A 24,513-nucleotide genomic window follows, 5' to 3' on the forward strand; every position below is an offset into this window, starting at 1 on the left:
CCTGTCGTTCGTGGAATTTTCATGTTCGCGTAAATTTTCCATAAGATTTCCAGCTCGACGGAAAAATATTATAACGTCGTTTTAATGCGTACCACCTTTGATGTGTTACGGTTTGCCTAAATTGTGATAATTGATGCTTATAATGATCTTATCGGAGGGGCAACAAGAAATGGCTTTTCAAAAAATAGTCGTGGTGGCAGTATATCTGGTAAGCAGTGTAAATTATTTGTTTATTAAGTGTCACTTATTGATTGTGGCCTGTAATGGTTGCTGCCTGTAGAATAGTGGAAAGGTTATTTTGTAAATGAAATGCTTTCATTACTTAAAATGCTGTACACTGCTCCTTTTTGTGAGAAGGTAGGGGAAATGAATTATACTCGGAAAATGGGTGATTATAGCATTTAATTTTTTTTCTGATCTCTAACTCGGCGGAGTACGTTGGTAATTATAAATAACCTTTTTATGTATTTTGATTGAAGGATAAATTATGAACTAACGCTACCGAATTATAAAGAAATTAATCACATTTCTTGTGATGATACTTATGTAAGGTGACATGAGTTTCAATTAAAATGTAGTTGGTGAGAACATACGTTTTACATCTTTATCCATTTATTTATCTAGAAGAATTATGAAAAATTTCAAGCAAATATGCTCAGTTTTAATCTGTCTAAATAATTGTTGTTTGATAAATTATTATTAGTGTGTTTATCCCCTCCTCTGTTTCATATCTGGTCCCTGCATCCTTCATTTACAACTTCATGCCCTACCCGTACTGAGGTCTTAAGAATTCAGGATGCTCACCTAAATCACTGATCATCGAAGGAATTAAGTTATTTTATATTCTTTGGTGAATACTTGCTTTTGAAACCCGCCACCGCTCAAGTCATTAACGCCATTTGGAAGGGTGGAGAGAAACTCAGCATATGTGTTAGCTTGCTCTTATCGAAAGGTGCCTAGGATATCACGACTTAACGACCCATCCGACTGACGGAGAATTGTAGTTGAAGTGTTCTCCGTAGAGTAGATACTCAAGCAGGGAATGGGCGACCTGAAAAATTTCTGTCACTGCTCATATTTAATTTAATATCTGTTTATTGATGTGATAAATGTTACTTGTTGTGTTAGAAGAAGCAGTTTGGTTATTTTTTTTCTTGTTGAATGGCAACTGAGTTTTGTTACTGTGACTGAGTTACTAAGTTTTTTTTGCGTTATTAGTGACTGATTTAATCAAGCTATGTATTTGCTTATTGAAATGTTTAATGTTAATTACCTACTGTGATAAGAAACAATTCAGTTCTTTTTTCACATTGTTGAATGATAACCTTGTTATGTCCATTGTTAACAATTCCTATGACAATTTCCATCATTAGTTTCCTAATGGGGTTGTTCCCGTATTAAGTGTCATGGATACCATCATAAATCGATACTATGTTCCAAAGGAGTTTACTCCTTGAACAATAAATGAACTTATTATTATTATTTATTATATTTGAACCCTTATCCACGAGATGAGAAGCCAGCACCCTAGCGACGTCATCCGATCCCTACCTCTGCTCATATATTTATTTTACTTCCCTATGCTCTCGTCCTGTCCTTCCTCCTTGGTGAATCTGTCTTTCGACCTCCCCCACCTACTCCCTCCTCCTGAACTGTTCCCACTCAAACACGTACTTTATTCTCCCCCTTCTTTCCACCCCTTCCTAAACTCCGGTGCCTTTCATCGTCGAATATTTATACTCTCCCTCCCATCGATCACTCTGCGAAAGAAAGAATTTATTTTTGGATACATTCCTCCTCGAGAGGTAATCGAATATTTTGGAAGAAGGAAAGCATTATATTTGTGAGGGGTGCCCGCCGTTTGGGAAATACACACCAACCTAATACTTTCCGATTCTTCTCTTTTTCTAGCTCCCCTCTCTAAATATCCCTCGGGTTTTCCTGTCATATCTCATTCATTACATCAACATCCTTTCCTATTCCTACTTTATGTACGGCCATAGAATATATTGGCCATTTATCAAAAAATGATTTATTTTAATCCTACTGTTCCCGGATTGTTCAATTCAAATTCAAGGAGAACTCCTATGAAAGTAGGGGGTCACCATATGAGATCTTCTTCTAAAACAATGTGTTGTAGACATATGTTAATGATTTAAAAGTTGGCCTTTTTTAATTTTCTAATAAGGTACTTTTTCATTAAGTTCATCCATTTGGAAAATAACAAAAAATGGCCACTCAGGCGAGCTAAGAAAATACTCTCCATCTTAAAATGTCCATGATTTGGACAATAATGGGGCTAGAATGTTGAAAAATTCTTTATTTGGGAGCGATTATGTGTTATTTTCACTAATTGGTCCGAAAAAAGTCCAATTGGACGCGAAATAAATAAATTTCACAATTGTTTCAAATTCACAAAATTGTGTCAACCGTGAAAATTCTTTTTGCAGTCATGGAAATTGCTATGAGAAAAAAATGAGCTTGATATGTAGTACTTACACATGGGATTAACGCTAGGTAAGCAGTGCGAGGAATATGATTTATCTTAACCAAAAAAGTCGTGAGATTATACCGATATGCGAGAACTAGGAAAGTGAGGACAATTTTAACTGTATTTGATAGATAACTTGAGCAGGGAATCATTTTAACTATTTCGGCTCTGCACCATACGAAAAGGTTGAGGTAAGTAAGAGACTGGCAAAGGAGGAATCGATGAAGTAAAAATATTTGAAGCCAGGAGCATTATGTAGAAGTTCACAGAAATTTCACGCATAAAGCGTAGCGCTATTCGGGTCCTAAACACACACCCTGAAGAATGCCTATGCCGTTAGGAATGTGTGGGATAAAAGATAAGGTGAGAAACGGTGATCCGGAGTCAGACAAGAGCAGAAAGCCATGTTATGGGGAAGGATGCTTGGTAATCAAGTAAGGGGTAGGGAAAGGACGGGGCTCATGGATAGAATGGAGTTAATTAGGCCTTATGCCAAGAAGAATGTTGGTACACAATGTGATTGGGTAGTAGTGGGAGTTATTAATTAAATAGTTACGTCGTCGTCCATGCAAACCTACATTTATGTCAAGAAGGATTTGGGTACACAGTGGAATTGGGGACTAATGGGGGTTATTAATGAAATAATTACGTTGTCTTCCATGTAAACTTCCATTTACGGGTAAGAACTAGAATCCCTATTGATAACTTAAAGGAATAACCCTCACCTCTATAAAGGCTGGAAATCAGTCCTACTTATTCCCTTCCGGCGGCCTACAGGATAATGTGGAGGTGAACGTTTATCACCCGAAACGCGTGAAATTTTAAGTGATGTTTGTTAACACGATCGCTAATAGGTTTCCGGAAGGTTCTTTTGCCTAGGAGTTATTCTATTGTAAGCACAATAGCGTATGAATGAATATTATAAAATTTTATGTGGTGCACTCAGTGCAGTTTTTTTTCAAAGAAAACTAGTTGAGAATCAATGTTGAGATAAAAGCGAGGGATAAGTGGATCCAGTGAAAATAGGTAGCCCTGCCCTTGGGTCCTCGCTTTTGCTTCTGCACGCGAAGCACGTCGTTACTCGTAATAATGGTATAAGATCTTCCTCATGAGTTGCTATAACCTTATTGATTAGGAAAAAACTCGTCGTTCTATTTTTATACTTCCATTGTTTATGAGGGCTGTGGATTATATTTTTCTTCCCTCAATGGATATGGCTTGTGCCTGACGTATCTCTTTCATGGTGTTATCTCTTTCTTATTCAGCAGTTGAGACTATTTTTGGCGACGTTATTTCTGTGTCCGCAAGAAGATAAAAAGAAAAGGCTCCTTAAAATCCGCTGCATTCGCCGGAAATAACTTGTGGGCAGCATGTGAAAAACCGCCTCTTATGTACTTTTCCTGTTTCTTTTCACTTGGCCTTTGTGGCTGAGAATATCCTTTTCTCATTTTCTGCATCCCTCATTCGAGTTTGTAACTTCATTTTTTAAATGTCTACTGACCTTAGAAGGACTGAAATTCTCGGCTCCCAGTAGATTCGTGATCCTTGAAGTATAAAAAATTACAAATATGGCCGGATTAGTCTTTCTTTCTTTTTTCGTGCCTATTAGCGTTTCCTTGCTAATTATTCTTTTTCTTATTCACTATAGTCCTATGGAAAAATTATCAGACAAAAGAGAGCGACCTCATGAAAGTTATGGAAAAAAGTACTCATAATTTAATATTGATTGCTTTAATAAATATAGCTGATTTTGGTTATTTATTTTTGATTTGTCCCACGTCTAATTTTTTTAACAGCGATATGACCTCGAGTAAATTGATGTAATTATCGATACAACTCATCGTTATGCGTTTAATATTACGTAAATGTACTATTATAATGACATGCCTCATTACTTATTCGTTCTTCGCCTTGTTAGTAGGTCGGTATACGCACTTTGAATCTCTCACTAGGCTTTAAATTCGGGGCAATCTGTTTAGATTTCTGATATTCAATTCTCGACAGTGACATGACACTATATATACTGAACCATTGTATTAAAAGAATGATATTGATCGCATTTATGTTTCTTGTCACGCCTGTCTCGAAGACCTGGTATGCTCTGTTGTCTCTTTTCACCTGCAATAGCTTCGGGAGGGTGTACAATGTACAATCGAAATATGTACACTGTACATATTTCGATTGGTGAGGAATGCATCAATCGAGCTTCGCAAGTATCCTTCCATCTCCATCGATGACGGCTGATTCCCGACGGAAGCCCGTATTTGACCCTGATTGCTTTGATGATGATGATTGTGACAACAATATTGATAGTGACCCGAGAAATGTGTGCATGTAAAATGCACAGGAGCGCAAAAATGTTACTCGTCACGCCTGAGTCTCGAATCCAAGTGTACTCTGTTGAATATTTCCTCTTGGAATAGCTTCGGGAGGGTGTAAATATTTCGATTGGTAAGGAATGCATCAATCGAGTTTCGCAAGTATCCTTCCATCTCCATGGATCACGGCTGAGTTACTCCCGGTGCAAGAGGGCAGCATTTTCTCAATTCATCTGCCCTCGCCTCGTTTAGGAGGAGACTGGAGACAGCGGGCGATGCGTCACCTCCGACGGAAGCCCATCTTTGACCCCGATTGCTGCGGCCGAACGCATTCCCTCTCGTGGCGTGAAATTAAAAGAGTTAGGTCGAATCGGTTGCGGGAGCTGTAGCGGCTCTTATCGCATGGCGAGCTTGGACTGATACATATATGTACTTTGAATGACTCGCATCAATTTTATATATGTTTTATATACGTTATCATTCTATTTCATTCTCTGAAGTTCATTTTATTTGTTTGTTTTAGTTTCTTTTCGATTATTAGTTTTTGTGTTGAGTTGGCGTCTTGGTGACAGGAATATAAACAGAGGATTGTAATGATAGAAGCCATATTGTACCCCAACACTGGAAAGGTTACACTGGTCCCTTTACACTTATTGTGTCATTTTCCCCATCAGTGAGTTTAAAATCACAATCAACAACGCCGAAGAGGTGGTCTAGGAACTCACCGGCAGCAGGCCCATTACCAGGGTATATATTAAAATACCCTGAGTGAAAGTTGAGGATCGTCGTCGTCTAGAAGCCAATTTTGAGATTAACCTTAACCTTATTAACCTTAGTGTCAAGTGATATTGAAGTTTTTATAATCCCTTTGATACGTTAGGATGAATCCAAAGTTGTTCCTTCTCTTCGAGGCCGCATGTGCGCAAAGAATACTTAGGTTTAAAAAGGAGCTCTGGCCATTAAAATATAATATCACTCTAAAATGTGAAACTATTCAAGTTCATCTTGCGAAAAGACGGAAATTTAACCGGACGTTTTACAGTTTACCAATATTTATATTTAAAAAAATGTGTTACTATTGGCAAGATTCTTGCGAATTAGGTTTTTCCGCTTTTGTGTAAAACGGTGCAGACTTTTCGAAGGTGTTTGCTTATAAGCGAGTGTGTTTCCCACCAATAGTAATATTTTCCGCTTGTAGACTTTGTTTAATGCTTGACCATTATTCTTGTTTTTTTAAAGCATCTGCCAGATGGCTTTTTGTACAATTAGTATTATAATGTTGCGATTTTTCATAAGACTAATGAGAAATTGATTCTTATTGTATGAAAATTGCATTTTTATTGGCTATGATGCCCTCGAATGAGACATCTCGAAGCGGCATGTGCTGTATAATTGGACGGAATTCGAGCTTCAGCTGGAGGGCAATGTGTGCGTGCAGGTTATTTAGGTATATACGAGAGCATAAGTAATACTTTTCCAAAATATTTGCAAAGTTCATTATGAATTTGGGAAATTTAAAAAATATGTGCGAGATCGTCCATAAATTCTTTGTAACCTCTTTGTTAATCGGACTGGTACTCGGTACCCCTAGACCCATCAGTAGGGTTTTCCACTAGTGTCTAGGCTACTGGCATCTAAATTTTCTGTAATGGCTTGCTTACTATTACATGCCCACTTGCAATCAAAGAGAGGACGAATCGGATAAGGTGAATGAAATCCTCAAGGAAATAATCAAGGAAATAGGGTGGTTTCCTACTATTTTTTTATTGCCGAAATCGAAAGATTATTATTCCTGGAGTACATATTTTACATTTTTAGATATGTAAATGACGATATCTATTTTTGGCGATTGAATGAAAAGTGAAAATTTTCAAGCGCGCGAAAACGCGACGGCTAAGTATGAATGCCGGGAAAACGCCGTGTGAAGTCATTCTGGTTCCTGCTCCCGGCTTGTGAGGTGACCTTGGGGCGAAGATTTGAGCGCTGATACGACGCAGGATACTAGCAGGTAGCAGAGTACCCTGCTAGCAGGTAGCGCTTGGCTTAAATAAGGATTATTAATACACTATCAAACGAAGGAAACTTTCCGACCTTAGGAAGTTTTAATAGGTGATTATTAAGACATGTTTCCCAGAGCTCTGTGCCTCATGCATGCATTGGTAATCTCAGACGATGTAAAACTCCTATCTACTCGTATAGACTCTAGGTCCCTGTGACGTCACGTGGAGTGGCATCGCATAGGCGCCAATCTGGCCTTTTTCAAATGCGGTTAAAATCGACCATTGCCATTCGTCTGAACTGGGATTTCTAAAACCAAATAATTTGTATGCATATTATGAATACACTAATGGTGGGTAACGAATCGCAATCAATGCCTTTCATTTTCTTTGATGAAGGAAACTACCCTATTCAAGGTAAGAAAATGTATGGAGGACTAGAATGCCTCAGTCGGAGATAGGAGGGATGGAAACGAAAGAGGTAAATTGGGAATAGGAATGTGAAACCACCGGGGAAAGAAAGTACAAACAACGCTTAGCCAATTTTTTAAGTAAAGGCAAGCCTTTACATTTTTGCCTCTGTTCAATTCTGTAGCCGACGTATAGGAATATATATAAAATTCGGAAGGACGAAAGTGATTTAAAGATGGACTTATAATGTATTCAATGGAATCGTTATGGCGTAATGGGTAATTTTAGGACGGATGTGCCAAATGATTTGTCTACCTACCCTTTTGATATTGGTTTAATAACTAGTATGTCTCAGGAATCTTTTTACTATTTTCCTCAATAATGCAATAAATTTTCTACCTTGTATTCCGCAGTATCATGGATGATACTTTTTCTTTATTTCGTTTGCTTTAGATGTTTATCTGTGGTTAGTATGGAGATACTCGTATTTTTTTAAACTATTATTTTTGTGTACGATAATTTTACACCTGAAATTCTTCGGAAAATATCTGCAAAATTAAATGTGATGCATAAGTCGATCATGTATTTTATTTCATCCGCGGTTTTTATTTAGTACATGGAAACATTTCCGCAAGTTAACTGTAGACTCCTCGCCATGATAAAGGTAGAGGTACTCATGTAGAAGATGAAACCGTGGAGAAAATCCAAAAAACAACCCATAGAATTCCTTCTAAACCACAAAAACAACTAGCCATGAAAAGGTGACGTACTGTGGGTGGCATAACATGTAGGATATTCCTGTTTCATCAGCGTCGCGACGCGTCGACGGGGCCAGAAATCCTTGACTGCTAATCTTGAGGTCGCGGATCTGAATCCTTCCTTGAAGGGCCCGAGTACTACCGGGAAGGATTCAAAGCGTGAAAGTTTTTGATTGAATTACCTCCCCGTTAATTCTGGAAGAGGACTGTTGCTCCTAATTTCGCGTGTTAAAAGAGAGCGAAATTGAACACAAAACAAGATTAAAGAACTCTGAAGGATACTAAAAACTGAATGACGCTTATTTTTTAATTCCTACTTTTTTAGCGTACTATTTCTCTTTTTATTCATAGAGTTATATTTATGTATGTTTCTCATTCCATTTAAAGTAGGGTGTCAAGTAAAGTCACAAATGGTAATGGATTGTTGAATTATGTGTTCTGTGAAGCATAAAATGAGAAACAGTAATTCGGTAAGCGATTGAAGAGAAATATATATATCTGCAAATTAGACATTGGGGACACACGTCAGTAAATTTATGTCACGTAGATAAGAAATAATACCGTGGAAGTGATTATGATAATAGTAATGGTGCTCACTCTTAATTACTTATGTCAACGCCGATGGGGCGACGGTTTCTGTTAACGTGGTAACCATTGTTATCAGTTTTCGACCCAATCCTCCGCACTTATCTGAGATTTCACTCACTCATTCTAAAAGCTGAGAAAGCGTCCCGAACCAAGTACTCCATAGCTTCCTTAAGTTCTATTCTAGCGTCACGAAAACCTTAAAATATAGTGGTTCATAATATACCTCATGCCATCATTTTACCATAATTTTGATTATTTACATTATAAGAAGCAAGGGTAAAGTTCACAGGGAGGAAAGAAAGTTTTCGAGAATAAGTGCAACCTTTGAGGAATTGGGTTTTCTCAGGTTTCGTCTATCCTATCATCATTAGCGCGCTCAGACTCGCGATTTCACCGATCATGGCGGCTTACAATAATTGGGGCTTCTGGGGTGGAACACTGCGATAATATTACTTTTCCCTTGTATTTATTTTTGGCTTTAATATCTCTGTCGTAGCACGCGCACTAGATATCCAAGGTTTGGTTCGGGAAAATTCTAAGGCATTTATGCTACTTTCTTTTGGCTGTAAAAGGTGGTCGTTCATCGTTGGAATTTGTCGTAATTGGCTCTTGAGGCATTTCTTGTACATTAATTCCGTGTACGCTGCACGCATATATATCTGCACTACACATATTTTGAGCTCAAAGATAATAATTATTTCTTCAAGGTCCAAAGGATTAATCATTGCTTTTGTTTTTCTGGATTGTATTTGCTCACCTCCTGTCATTTCGAACATTTATCTCCAAAATTATTTCTCCGAAAATTTTCAACATTCTTCTCTATTGCATAATTTAATGAAACATATCTCAGCTCATTAAATGTAAGACGATCTCTTGAGTACCTTAAGTAAGTCTCTTTATTGTAATTTATGTAGTTATTTTATTTTGCACTCTCAATATTTACATTAATCGACTTCGAAGATCAAACTTATTACTTTTATTTAAACTAAGATCAAGGTACGAGGGCCGTTATTTTTCAACCTCCGGTGGGTCATGATCAGAAGACGAAGTGATTGACTAATAATTATTTCATTGCTAGATGTTGAGCTCACTTGTAGTGTCCTTTCGTCATAGTCGCCTCGGCGTTTAAGGAATAGTTCGTGCCTGTGGACAAGCTTTACTATACCTTCTTCCTGGAATGTTTCCGCCAATTACTTCCAAAGAATTATTCCTTTGTCCTGAAGCTCATCGCCCGTTTGAAAACGCTTGCCATCTAGCCACATCTTCATTTCAGCGTGAAGATTGAAGTCCTTAGACACTAAGTCGACATTGCACGACGGGTGATCGAAAATGTCCCATTGAAATTGCTCAAGGAGCAGTTGGGCTGCATCAGCGCTGAGATGACGGGCGTTGTCATGGATCAGAACACTTCCAGAAGTCAGCATGTCTCTTCTTTTGTTTTAAATGGGATTGGACGTAATGTTGCACACACAAGCCTCATTGTATTAAATAAAAATTCTCTTTTATCGCCATAAAGGTCAATGTTGAAGCCATTCGGCGAGTTTTCTGGCTGTCTCTCCGCAGTGCTTACTTGGCGGGAGAATCAATTGAAGCAGTGTAGTTAATGAAATTGCTACTAACATAAGCTTAAACTAACAACTTACGGTCAGAAATGACTTGAGCGTGTGGTGCGGAGGACGCGCAATTGTACTTCCGGCGCAGTACCTGTCTGTCGCTTGCATGGTGTTTTTGCTGAGCTATCGGATGTTGAAAAAAAAACCTCCCTCGTATTTCCTGGGGATTCCCTGGTGAAAGTACAAATCACTTGGAATATTTATTTTCTCATATTTTAGAAAATAACCATTAAATTAAGAAATGCCGCAACTTTTGAAATATAAATGTAATTTACAAAATTGGAATATTAATATCTTCATCTTAATATTAACCTCTTGCGACAAAAACCAAAATCATTGATAATCTCCGTTAAATAACATATTTTGAGCTCAATTTTACAGCCAGCAATAGCTTGAAACCTGTCGTCGAGGTACCGCTCTTCATGATTATGTATGGAACATGGGGGAGGAGACATGCCGGCCTTGTTCTCAAAGCCCTCCATGTAAACGCACATTAGCCTTTAATAATACACTTAGAACACTTTAATAAGAGCAAATGTTTTATTTACAACGAGGAAACTATGCTTTATACGCATTAATCCCTTGTTAATTTATTATGGCAATGCAACCTTTGACGACTTGAGGGTGGTCAACGAATTAACATCATTCTTTTGGGAACATGATGAGTTGATTATTTGCTAATTTATCATTACATCCATACTTTTTCATGAAAGAAACTCGAGTTGTAAGTTACATTTTTAATGATCCAAGTGAGGGGAACATACCCATTCCGCAGAGACCATTTACGACGTCGTTATTGGGAAAAGTAATTTTCCAGGGTCCGGTGTTGTAAGGAATGGTACCCCGTACCCTGTATCCCCTTTCTCCCACCCTCTCGGTGTCTTAGGTCGTCGTTCTATTTCTGGATCCTCACCCCCTCGATATCCCATGCAGGCTCCATCCCTACGCCCACGCTTTCTTCCCAAAAAACATCCACACCGCCTCCCTCTGCGTTGCCATGGTTGGATCCCCGCCTGGCTCACGACCTTGACCCGGACTCCGGCATCCCCCCAGATACGCCCTCCTCCTCCTTCCTTTTCACCCTCGTGCCCTGAGCTCCTTCTTCCCCTCTTGGAGTGCGAAGTACGCACCCTTCCTTCTTCCTTGTTGCCTGATCCCTTTCCTGCCCGACTGCTGGGGGGTTAGATTTATCGGTCGGGTCTTGCAGACCCACGCTTCCCGTCTTCGAGTTCCCTCGCAACCTACTTACACGCCCATCTCGATATGTCCCTTTTGTCTTGCATTCTACTTTAGAGCTTCCTAAAAAAATAAGTCGTTGCATACTCTTTAGATAATGTAGCAGGGTGGAAGAAGTGGATTGAGGTGATTGGGTAAAAATTAGATGTTCGGTAGTTATTTCTTTAACTTCACTGTAATGTTAGAGGAAAACGGATACAGTAGTAAGGATATTAGGAAGAGAATTGCATTAGCAAAGGAGGCGTTCATGAACAGAAAGGAGCTTCTGGGAGGTTCGCTATGTAAGAATTTAAAGAAAAGGTTAGTGAAGAGAGAGATGTGGGCGTGTCGAAGAATGGAGAAGGTGAAGTGGACGGAGAGGAGGAGGAACGACGAAGTGCTGGACATGGTGGGTGAGGAGAGGCAGCTTTTAGATGAGATACGGAGGAGACAGAAGGTATAGATGGAGCGAGTACTTAGCGGGGATGGGATGTTGAAAACAGTGTTAGAGGGAAGAATGTTAGGTAAACGAGGGAGGGGAAGGAAAAGAATAGGATTTTTAGATAGAATGAAAGGTAGTAGGTCTTATTGTGCACTTAAGAGGGAAGTGATTGATGTAAGGGGAGGCTCCCGGAATTCTTCTTAAGCACTCCATGAAAACCTACCTTAATCGGTAGAATACTTTAATAATAATAATTATTGTGACACTCATAATTGTTTGTTTTCCTTTGCTTGATCTTGCAATAGCTCATTGATAGCATCCGCACATCTGATGTAGGATCCGAGAGAGTCAGTTGTTCTGATGGAACCGTGATGAAGAGTTATGTTATGAATTTAGTTGTCGGTTAGAAAATATTTTTAAATTAACTTTTTATTGCATTTAAAATCGTGGTTTATGACGATTGTTTTTACCCTCCATTGAAATTCCTGCGCTAATTTCTATTTTTGTGGCAACTGCTGAACATCTGGGCCGAGAAAATTTTATATAGAGATTTAAGTGCTACCTAATCTATGGAATCTATTATGATTCATTCTCTGAGATGTTATTATAGTTATATTTTATTTTTCATGTACGTATATTTTCAACTTGTTACGTATGGAGTAAATTTTGCAATTGATTTGAAGAAATAAATTTAGCCTTCCCCAAAGTCGAAGTAGAAATTGGTAAAATAAGAATTAACCTCTGGTTGCTTCTTGAAAATGTAGCTATATGGAAAATGGGGACAGGTTAACCGACAAATTCTCATAAAATGTTTTCATTGGATTCTATATATTCCTATAATATCCTAAGAATTGAATGATTTTTAATGTCTTGACGTTTATTTTTATTAGTCACTTGATTCATATGGTAAAATAATGTTGATTATGTAGTCCAAGCGATTCATGTGCAAACACATATGTTGTTGACATCAGTGTGGTCCAAATTATAGATTTTAAGATCGTAAATTGGGAATTGATTTTTACTGTATTTTTACATTCTGTTAAATGTGGGTACTTTATTAGAAAATACATACTAAATCTTGTTATAATACGTAACTGATTGCTACATAAAAAGTATGTAACCTTTTAAAATCGAAAAGCAAACAAGTAACGCGGTGGGTAGACGTTACATAAGCTGATGTAACAACTTAGATTTCCATAGCGATATGTGTCCATTTCCAGTCAGCGATATGTGTCCGCTGTCAGTTTTTCGGCTCACCTGTATCCGATGACGTACATGACGACGTCATGGCGATCCAAATCGGTCGGTTGCATTTTTTAGTTATAATTTGAAATTCACCTTGGTACAACTTAACCGCATAGTAATGCAGATCAGTTCAATTTTGTCTTCAGTAATATTCCCTTGAATTGTATGAATATTTGTCGCTAAAATTGTCACGAATCTTACCATCTCATACCGAAGGTTATATTTTTAAAATTTTGCGATGGCATCTGTATTTCGTGAGTTCACTGGAAAACTGTGTTCACGAAAGTAAGAGAAGAGAGAAAGGAATGGAAGTTACACAGCAAATAATTGTATTTGTGGAGAACGTTCTGTTAGAAGGTGTAAAAACAAGTAGCCATTGATGAAATAACGAACGATTAGAAACTAAATGATCTACAGTTTAGGAAAACTTTCTACACCATGATATGGAACGATAAAAATTACTCCTTGACTTGTGAGATGAATTCAATCATTGTAAATGAAATAAAGTGCTCGATGTTAATTTTCTGCCTGTTTAATGTCGGATGAAAGTAAAATCCCAAGGTATCTTTTGTTACTCTCTGCAGCAAAGGCAATGTGAGAGTTTTCTTTTATGTTATATTTTGTTTTTATCTCCATTTGACGATAATGGATCTGATTCTTTGGCCTTCCTTAATATCTTATATGATATTTCGGAAATGGTATAACAGTTATTCTTCTCTAATTTAAAGTTTTTCAAGGTATAATAAAATTGCGATAATGCTATTTTAAAGTACTTAACGCTATTGTCGACAGCAAGATTGTGTTCGATTCCCTAATGCCACAGTGCTAGTATCTCTTATCAATCACATCTTAGGTGGTTTGCACAATAAGATAACTATCTAAGACGAGAAAATTATCACCGATAATGTTGGTTGTCTCCGTGATCATTCCGTTTCTATCTATAATAATTACCGTCCCCTCTTTTATGAAAACTCCAGCGCATCACTCACTCACTTTTGTGCTATTATGTTAAATCTGCCGGTAATTTTACGCGGTAGAAATTATTTTATCGATGTCAGTGGAATAACCGATATTTCTTAAAACGAAAACATGTAATAATTTGATTGCTATTGAGAGGATAGTTGAATTGCTTTGCATTATTTTGGAGAAACATTAGTAATAGGGGTCTGCGGAGTTTTTTTGCTAATGATTTGTAGTGAATGAAGGAACGATAGCTAAATCCAAGGTCAGAACGAAATTCGAAGTAATTATTTTTTTTTCTTCTTTGACTTTTTGCTAAATCTGTATTAGAGAGGTAGTCTACCAAGAATGTAGGAAAATAATTTAGGTGTCAATTTGTGGAAACTTAATTCATGAGGGATGTTTCTCTAATAATATTCTCTCTTTACGCATTTCGACTCTGTTTCTCTCTGTTTCTGCAATTACTATGGTCATTTTCAAGATAACTTGTTTATCACACTATTTAGGCTGTTTTACACGGGGCACGTACTTGCAGGATTTGACGTGTGTACGAAGGCGCAGTCAAAGTTGCGTCGTGTGAAGCGGTGAATTGCGAGAACGCTTGCCAAAATGCATGGACGTGAGGTGGCAAAATAGCCCTGTAGTAATAATTTTTGTATTGTAGTAATTTCATTCGCGCAATTTCACGTCATAATGAGAAATAACCTGTTCTAAACTGTGCAGTTACAGGCCCCGTGTAAAAGTGCCTTTATTCAGTCAATAGATAAGGCATGAAATTTTTGATCATCGAGCCTACTCCTAATGTTCATGGTTTGTTTCCGCCCGGTGCCCCAGAAGAAAAGAATGTGAACTCACCTTCGTGTTTCTTAAGCAGTCCCAACCGCTGCAACAGCCTTTTTGTAGCCCGAAATGGCCAGAAGACAGGCCCCAAGTAAATGGCCACAGCTTTCTTCACCACATACGAGGACAACCTCGTGATCCACGCGGCCACCCGTATTAGTAGTCTCGCTTTGGATGGGCTCTTGGGAGACATTGGTTTCGTGAGTTTATCATTCCCGTTCTTTGTAATGGTCTTGGTGGACGCAACCCGCTTCTTCTTTTCATTCCCATGTGGGGATGTCTTCCTTTTCGGCGGTGGTGAGGAAGATCTATCCCTGAAGACTCCTGGAAACATCCTAGTATTTTTTTTTACATTTATAGTATTTCAGAAATGTCACGACACTGCTTCTTGGCTCTTTTCATTGCGAGTTATTTTTTGACTGGTTAAAAATTCGCTTTAGTCCCATTTTTGGTGCTAAATTGAACCGTTATTCATTTATAGTTCAGTGGTATTAATTGTCTTAGTCAATGGGCAACTGTTTATTTATGTACCAAAGTAGAATGTTGAGGACTGCTTCAGCTGGTACTTTTGAAACTAATCAGCCGAATGAAACTTTTATCTTCTCTGAGCAGTAGTGCCTACTTCGCTCCTTCAGTATTATTTTGTATGAGATCTTGTAGTTCTTTCCGATTTCTGCACTGTTGCGAGTGACCTAGAGGCAAAAATTAAATTTACCAAGTGGTACTTATTACATTTTAATTAGGCAACGCTTAGTTCCATTAAATTCCTTTGGGAAGCTCTCAATTATTTATTGATTGTAATCTTCTCAGGCCATATCAGGCTATGTTATGTTAGCTTGAATCCGTAAAAAAAACTTCGTTTTGCTCTATTGACACCGATGTCGTTTATCCTAAATCACCAAATTTCACTCTTCTCTTTCGTAACGAACCGCATCATTCCATACCTTGATTGAACGGTGAATTCCCTTCGTCAATGCCGGACGGAGGTGCTCCAGGGTTGTTAATGGATCGAGGTCGGGCGCCAGTAGGGTAAGGGTAATTGAAAGCTGAGGTCCTTCTGTGTTTGTAGTCACTTATATCAAAAGGCAGCGCTACGTAGCAGCGCCGACAATGTCACAAGGTTCCGAAATTCGATTGCAAGCGTGCGTTTTATCGCCACCGCGAGTCTCACTTTGTCCCCGATGTTTCTTCCGCCGCTGGCTATCCTTCGACTGACATCATCTGACTGCTCCCTCTCTGTCTGAAAGTCCCCTTCATCTCCCCTTCCTGATAACGCTGTTGATTCCTGCATTCGATCTCGTGGTTCGGACATCGCCCGAGAACCAGAGTTCGCTCTCCCCTCCCGTCTCACTGCCCGGCGAGAAATCTTATCTCGACGTTGCAACGCGTTGGGAAGATATTTTTTTTAGCTGCCCCATAATGGGAATCCGAGCTTACTGTGTTGGATTCACTTCATCCGGGTTGTAACTTTCAAGTTCATTGGGCTCGTTGCCAGAGCGTTTGTGGAATCTGAGGTTATCTCTTTACAGCAATTCGTTCCGCTTTGTAACTCTATGGTTCCACCTCAGTCGCGCCGTGAGAGGAAAGAAAGGGAACGTCCGGACTCCTCTTAACTTACTCGTATTTTACGTCATGTGGTGACGACCTCGTGGAAATTTTATTCCAGTTTTGGTCTTTAAGTACATCTCATTTCATGTAGACCTCACGAATTATTATCAGCTAAATATTTCATTCGCCTAGAGCACCGAGGGTTAACTAAGTATATCATTCGCCGAGCACCTTTCATAAATGATGGAACGAAATAAAATACAATTTAATTAATGGTGTATCGTTGATGGTAATCACTAAGTTCCAGAAAAATATTTCCATAACCGTTGTTGGTGAAAGATATTGTCATAAAAATGCTATATGTTATTTTTATGAGATAATAAGCGTGTGATTTCTCGTAGTGTAGGAATTGTATAAAATTATCTAAAATTGCATATGATGTATGAATATCGTAAGAAAACGTAGATTGATTAAATTTAGTTTTGTAAATTCAGCGGAAGGTAGAGACTTCCATTAATGAGGAACTTGCATGGGTCGTAGATTGCTCTAAAAACTATTTTGAATAAGTCAAATGGATACATTAGCTCGCAAAAATACCTTCAGTTTCTCCATTCAACATCAAAAGAAATAAAAAAATTGCATTTAAAATCGAGAAAAATTTCTCTGAGCCGACCACTGCGCGAAGACACCCGAGCGTTGCCGAGGCCAGGCGTGACGTCATAGGTGCCTAAACAACCGTAGGGAGTAGGGAAATAAGGTTAGCGCATGGTGTAAAATTTGTTTTGAGGGAGTATTTAGCCACTCATCGTCACTTTATTTTGTTCTGTTATTCTTGGGCAAGTTTTCCTATTGCTATTGTGCCTAGATTATTACTTGGGATATTAATAATGCGGCATCGGGATGATGAAGTACAAGCGTTTCACTTCGTGTGTTTTGGTTATCAGAAAAATGGATGATAACGTTGCCACTCGTTCGAATAGTACACCTGAAATTCATCTACGTCTACATAATACCCCGCAAGCCGCCTAAAAGGCGTGTGGCATGAGGTGTTAGGACACCAGCCTTTTTTTAGGACACCAAAATTGATGCCACGACCCTCATGGAATTTGTTAAGACAAATTATTGCTATACGTCGGCGGCAAATCGAGTTGTAAAAGAAACTTGTATTACTGGAGGATAACGATCGTAAGCTGTGCTGTTGACATTAGAGTAAGCTGTGCTGTTGAATTTGGCAACGCCGAATTAACGGAGAAGGTATCCGTCCTACGGTACGAATTCACAGCAAAACAGTCTGCACACAATCCACATGTGAGATCGCGAATCGGTTCCGCTGCCAACACACACACAAGCTACAACCTATTCCAATAATATAGGTAAATCCATAAACAATATACTAGCATATACCATAAAAATATAGTGGGAAATAGGCAAATACTCTTATCAAAAACTGGATGTCACTGTCACATTCTTATATTCATCACGTACAACTTACAATTGCAGAACTCGTTATGATGAAAACAACTATTTATTCACTGATTTAAACCCTTAAATTAGCCCACACAAGTGACACAGGTGACTTAACTCACTACTATTCGTTGAAATAATGGAATAACAAACTTCACTCACAGTTTTTATTTCAATAGCGTGATCGTGAAATGTCATATCTACGGTGAACAACGGAGATAAGCACGCCACTGACAATTTTTACACTACTGTTAGACATTTATCGATAGCGTAAAAGCACTTTTTACAATTCAATTACGATGGAATACTGATAACTCTTGGCCGATATTTTTCAACCTTGTCAAACTTTGTGCATTACAACCACTGGCACTGTGATTATTAGCAGTAGCTTAACGGGAGATGTCACGTTGAAAATAACACTATTTTGGCACAAAAATGTTCCTAGATGTCTCCAATCAGCGAGCAAAAGTTGCATTGACTGGAATTCACCCCATAATACAAGCACAGACAGTCCTAAACGACGAATTCTCCGGTACCTACGAATAAACGGATGAAGTGATTGTATATAAAAGCTAAGCGGACATTAGTAAACATCAAAATCGTTCTAATTACATACTTAAATGAATGATATGCCGTCGATAAAATCAACTTACAATTAACGTATCCCCCTTCCAATGGCCGTGGCTCAGACTCCTACAACGATGTTATTTAGGTATTATCAAATTTTTGGTTTAACTGCTCCAGTTTTATATTTTATGCCCTTACTCAGATATTAATATTATAAATAATGCAAAATACGAGGGTTTCCAAGCCTCTATCGTCGGATGTTTATCTTAAAATATAAAATAATCAACACGTCTAACAAACGAAGCTCTCACAACTGCTGGCAACTATTACAAACAATCACAACAATAACTTCGCGTGATGTTTAGGCACCTTTGACGTCATCGAGGCTTCGTCGGCAGTGGCTTGGGGGGTGAGGGAGTTTTTCCCGCGCTTTAAAATTCGTTATATTTATCATTAAATATCTCGCGAAGGAAAACTCAGATTTACATGCGGTTTTCTTTGTTGTATTCAGAAAATAATTTTCTGTCCGCCTATGAAATAAAAAAAATTCATGCAAGTTCCCCATTATGTCATTATTTTTGTTAAATGTAGTTTAAAATTTTGCTTTAGTTGGTTTTAATGTCAGTGCCTTATACTGTTTTTGGAATCTCATAAGTGTTAAGAAATTGTCTAGATTATATTGGCTTCTCATAGAATCACCACCTTAACCTGGCGAAACTTTTAAAACAGTCTCAATATCGATGAGTTCCTAAAATATACCATCACAAACGTATTACTAGCTATCAATGCCCACCAATTCCTTGTAAGCTTATTTAGTTGGAGAGCAGTTTACTGCAACGGAATTATTGTTACAAGTATATTTAATGTTGATCAAATAAGTCTCGAAAGAAACGAGCATTACCACGCTGAAAAAAAACTCTAAATAGATGAAATGTAGACGTTAAATTTGATTTTGAAGATCGCTGAGGCGTCATTTTTTATCACCGTACCTCCCCCCTGTTTAGAAACTCTGTTCAGAAAATAGCCGCCGAGAAACAAGTGTAAGCAGGTTTCCCCGCATGGATTTTCCTCGGTCATCTGCTCCCTAGAGGAGAATTCGAGACGAAAGTTTAGTCAAGAGGGATGCAAGTTCGGGGTGGCGAAAGATAGGGACTCGTGGTTGCACTCATTTATCTGTCGACGCTTAAAAAAAACCTGATATGGTAGTATGATATCGTTTCAGGCTTGACGTGCTGGAAATGCGGTATAAATACTATATCAACAAAAGGTAATATCTCGGATCGAAATCATGGTCGATAATGGAGTTATAAAAAATAAATTGATGGTGAAGAAAAATTGTGTCGTAAAATTTTAACCCTGGATAACTGATCCTAGCAAAAACCAAAATTACTAATGATTTTTAGGTCGATAACGCGCCATTTTTCAGCTAGACAAACTTTGAGGCGAGCGCTCCCATTGGCAGCGAGTTGGTCCTGTTGCCGAATGCTCTAGGAAACTCATTACTTCGAATGCTTTGCCTGCCGGAGATCGCGATGTATCCATGGTATCCGGCAACAGGGCAAACTCATGGCCAATTGGAAAGCTTGGATCAAATTTCTGAAGTTCAAAAGTGATGCGTTTTTGACCTAAACACGATTGCTAACATTGATTTCTGCTGGCATACGCTATTCAGGGTGTAACATTCGTGACACGATGTTTCTCCACCCAATATATGTACGTAACACTCTCTTTATCAATGTGGAAATAAGATTTCCTATTTTCGTCGTTTCCTAGTATCGTTCCAATGAGTGTAGGACTTACCATTTGTTGTTTACATTTTGGACTAGACATAGACTGATAAGATTATCAAAGTGCCTTCAAAATGGTCTAATTTATCAGTTTTTACCAGCGTAGCCATTTTCTGTAACTTTGAAAGCTTCTCTGGGGGTGATTTTAGTTAAAATACTATTTTTTTATGCAATTACAATACTTTTCCGGTACTATGCCGATCGATTGTAAGCTACGTACCTACCTCCTTGGCAATTGAAACCAAGTAAGTTTTGGTCTCGCCAACGATGCTTTTCTATTCTTCTCTATCCTCGGCTGCCTCGGGATTGGTTGCTAATGTAGTTAGGTATTTCAGCACCTCGCTTTTTCACCGTAGTATCGGTACTCCGAGTGGTCTCCTGCTTCCTGGGTTATACTGGTCAACAATTTTAATGATAGATGTGTTCTCTCGTCTCCATACATGTCCATTCCATCTCAGTATTCTGCTTTGTATCCTTGCTACAACATCTGAATGTTGATATAAATCTCTCAATTTGCTGTTTTTTTCGGATTCCCCAGCCTATTTCATCTTATATTTGTTCATATATCTTTCTCAGCACCTTATTAAAAAAACTATAAAAATCTTTTCATATTGTTTTTAAAGCGCCAAGTTTCTGATCCATACTATGCTACTTATTGGGGGATAAATTTTGACTTTCGTGTTTATTGAAAGTAGCTTTGACTTGAGCTCAGTAGCTTAGGACTTGTGGGTTGCTGAAGAGAGAATTATTCTATTTTGGATTTCCTTTTCCTCCTTGTTGTCATTGATTATTGTTGTATCAAAATATTTTAGTTCGTCAACTACAGGCTACAGGTTCGTCCTGTAGTTGAAAGCCAGAATTATCCACATCCAAAGGTTCACTGCCTGGTCATCTGCTCCTTCAGTTCTTGAAACTCTCATATATATTGTTTTATCGTGGTCTATTTTCAGTCCAACCTTTTTTCTTTTCACTTTGCTTCTTGCTTTAGAACCTCACTGAGGCTCACCAGATCGTTACTGTGTTCAGCCAGAAGTGCCACAGAATCAGCTAATGCCAACACCTTTATTTTGATGCCAATAATAATCCCCGATGCTTTTTTTTATAAGGGCATCTTCTAACACAAATAGATGAAAAGGGGTGACTGGCCATCTCCCTCACGCCTTATTGTTTGACACTCCAAAGTTTGAGGTGTATTCTACATTTAATTTAACTTTTCAGTGAGAATTCTGTGTATACATTCTTGTCAGATGGATGCATCTAGCAGGTTTTCCAAAATTTTTCATTTTTTCATACATTATCTTATTACATAGTCTTCTTATTACATAGCGTTATGAAATTCTATAAAAAGTAAGTGAACATCCTTGTTATATTCCTAATATTTTGAAAGAAATTGCTCGGTGGCAAATATTTGATATTTTTTAGAACGACTCTGGACAAATACAGCTTGGTGGTCTTCTATATTTTCTTTTATCTAGACTTAGAGCCAATTAAAATTATTTTTGACAATACGATATTTTATAAGATGAGCTTATAAGACAACCTTCTGTTTTTGCTTCATTTCATTTTATCTCCCTTTTTGAATGTAGGAATTAATCAATCAATACTTCATTCCAATCATCTGGCATAGATTCTTTCCTCCACACTTCCAGGATTAGTTTATGGAGATACATTAGATGTTTTTCCCTCCAAAATTGTAAATCTCAATAGGGATACCATCATTCCCTAGAACTTTGATTATTTTAAGCTTTTTCATGGCTCCATGTAATTCGGTTATAGATGGTTCAAATGTGTCAGTTTGCACAGTATGAGAAATGCCACTTATTATTATGCCATACAATTATGAAAAATGCCTTTCCTTCACTGCCACTGATTTTTTCAATTAATTTGGAGAAGTACTGCTTCCTGTTGCTTAGCACTTCCTTTACTTCCCCTGTTGAGTTTCCATTTTTATCTTTGTCGTTATTGGTTTTTAGGGTATAGCCTTTCCGGATGAATTTATTATGATTTGGCGCAAGGAATATCATCGCAATCCATCCTTACAACTTCCATATAGTATTGATTGTGGCATGAGAGACTCTTCGCCTCGCGAATTATTTTCACCAACAATTACTTCGGTAGATTGTCATCCAGGTGCAAGATTATCACGATGTGCTATTGTTTCATGGTGACAAAACCTGTGCAAGCTGTAGTAGATCATTAGAGTTTGTAATGTTCAAAGTGAAGTATTTTTTCTCTCTGACAATTACACACCCTTTTCGGTTTATTGCGTTTGCTCTACGGCTATGACACGAACTTATTGTATTATGAAGATTTGAAAAAAATGTGCCAAGGCAGCACTAGTTGAGTAAGGGTGTACGTACTCGGCCATTGAATTATATTTTCGGTAATTTTGTGGACCAAAGAATATGCAATATTCCATCGAAACTTTCGGACGAAAACTGTAGCAATAATTTTTCTTTAAAAATCCGCGTATTTGGTATCCCTTTGAAAGAAATTTGCGTTATTTTTTTCAACGCTAAAAATACTTGGAGCGAAAATCTTTCTTTGCGATACCGGTAATCGTAAATTGCAATTTTAATTTTAATCAGCAGCGCACGCCGACGATACGTTTGTCTATTGCGGGTCGTGCTTCTAGAGCGAAATCGCAAGCCCACATCCTTCATTTCTACGCTTTCGCTTTTTACCCTTGAGCGTGTTCCCCCCGCCCGTGCTTTCGTTTTCAGGGTCGCACACGCGCGTGAGCGCATACGCAGGCGGAACACGTGGACTCCCTCCCCATCCCACTCCCCTCCTCTCCATCCCTTTAGCGCACGGCCATAGTACCCCTCTCCCCCCACCCACTCAACTCTTCCACCCCTTCGCGGTGAGCCAAAATAGAACACGCAACAGGTCTCCCACTTCCCCTTCTCCACCCTGCACCCCCGCTCTCTCTCTCTCTCTCTTTGCCCTCTCCACGACGACGGGGTTGGGCGGGAGGGGGGCTTAAGAGCAGGTGGGGGGGGGGGGGGGGTTGGTCCGTCGGCCGGCCGGTGGTCGGACGCCCGCGACGCCGCTGACGCCCCTGCAGTGACGGCTTCTTTTCGTTGTTCGCGTTGAAATGCACCCTTACCGAGTGGTAGGTTCGTGGTCTCATTAAATAATTGTTCGTGAAATACTAGTGTTTCCAAACGAGACTTGGGGGCCTAGAGTAATGGTTCGGTGGTGGCGGAGCCCGAGCGTACTTTTTACGGCGTGCTCTGCTGTCCACGCCCATGGTCTTTAAGGCGCGAATTGAATAACGAATAATTTCATGAATTATGGGTACCGTATTAAATTCCCTAAGGAAACAAAAAATATACATTAATTTGAGCAACAAAAATAGAATAATAACAGTTTGGAACAAACGTAGTGAAAAATTAATTATAAATTAATACAAGTTTCACAATTAAAAAGCTGAATTTAAATTATTTTAGAAATCATTCATCTGAAAGACAAAAGTCATCTGAATTCATTTTAATAGTTAGGAATAGAAGAACTGCACTAAAATAATATTATTAAATATGAAAACACAACTACTATAAGTAATTACTGCAATATGCAAAGTAATAACAAATTTTAGTTCTCAGGAAGTAACTATTATAATATCTCATCTTAAAACTATCAACAAAAGAACAATTTTTAATGTTTTTATGCCACTCGGTGACTAAGAAAGAGTTTTGTGTTGTGCGATGACTTGGAAAATAAAGATACCCGAGATCATACCGAGTACACGTGTCCCTAGTGGAAGGTTTCACGAAAAACATGTCGAATGAGTACACAGGATTTGTCTTTAAATAAGCAATACAAGTAGAATCCATCGAAATATTTCATTTGGGTTTTAACTTCGAGCCATCTAAGTTAATTGTATTAGGGGATCACCTGCAGATTTCTGCGAAGTTGAAGAATAAACCTAAAGCATAAGTTCAGAGCACGGTGTAGAGTGGTGTTGTCTTCTTCATATAAGTCGTTGTAAACTAGGGAAACTCAATCAATAATGGGGAAGACCAAGGATGAAATGAGCATTTCCCCAGTGCCTTTAGGGAAAAATTTGTATTGCACTTTAAGTTGGTGTAGGATAGTGTTGATTTTTAAGAGAACCAATAATTGGTCACAAGCTATAGAAATTTTAGTTCCAAGAATGATGAAAGGCAAAACTGAGAAAAAATATCGACTATGCACTCTAAAAATGAGTATAATCTGGAAGATTTACGTTCTCATTTTGCGGTAGTTCTCATCTCATCTCTGTTCGGA

General features: G+C 38.4%; 1 protein-coding gene across 1 annotated transcript in view; it reads right to left on the minus strand.

The window, feature by feature from the left end:
• LOC124159291 (transmembrane protein 19) overlaps nucleotides 1–16,082 on the minus strand; it is a 31,625-nt gene extending 15,543 nt beyond the window's left edge. Inside the window, exons 1-2 of the mRNA XM_046535009.1 lie at nucleotides 15,823–16,082; nucleotides 14,894–15,570 (exon numbers count right to left, since the gene is read on the minus strand). Of these exons, the coding sequence (XP_046390965.1) occupies nucleotides 14,894–15,212 (319 nt within the window). The 5' untranslated portion in view covers nucleotides 15,213–15,570; nucleotides 15,823–16,082. The remainder of the gene's footprint in view (nucleotides 1–14,893; nucleotides 15,571–15,822) is intronic.
• Between the last annotated feature and the right edge of the window lie 8,431 nt (nucleotides 16,083–24,513).

This window comes from Ischnura elegans, chromosome 5, assembly GCF_921293095.1.
Source record: "Ischnura elegans chromosome 5, ioIscEleg1.1, whole genome shotgun sequence".
In the NCBI taxonomy this organism is placed as follows: domain Eukaryota; kingdom Metazoa; phylum Arthropoda; class Insecta; order Odonata; family Coenagrionidae; genus Ischnura; species Ischnura elegans.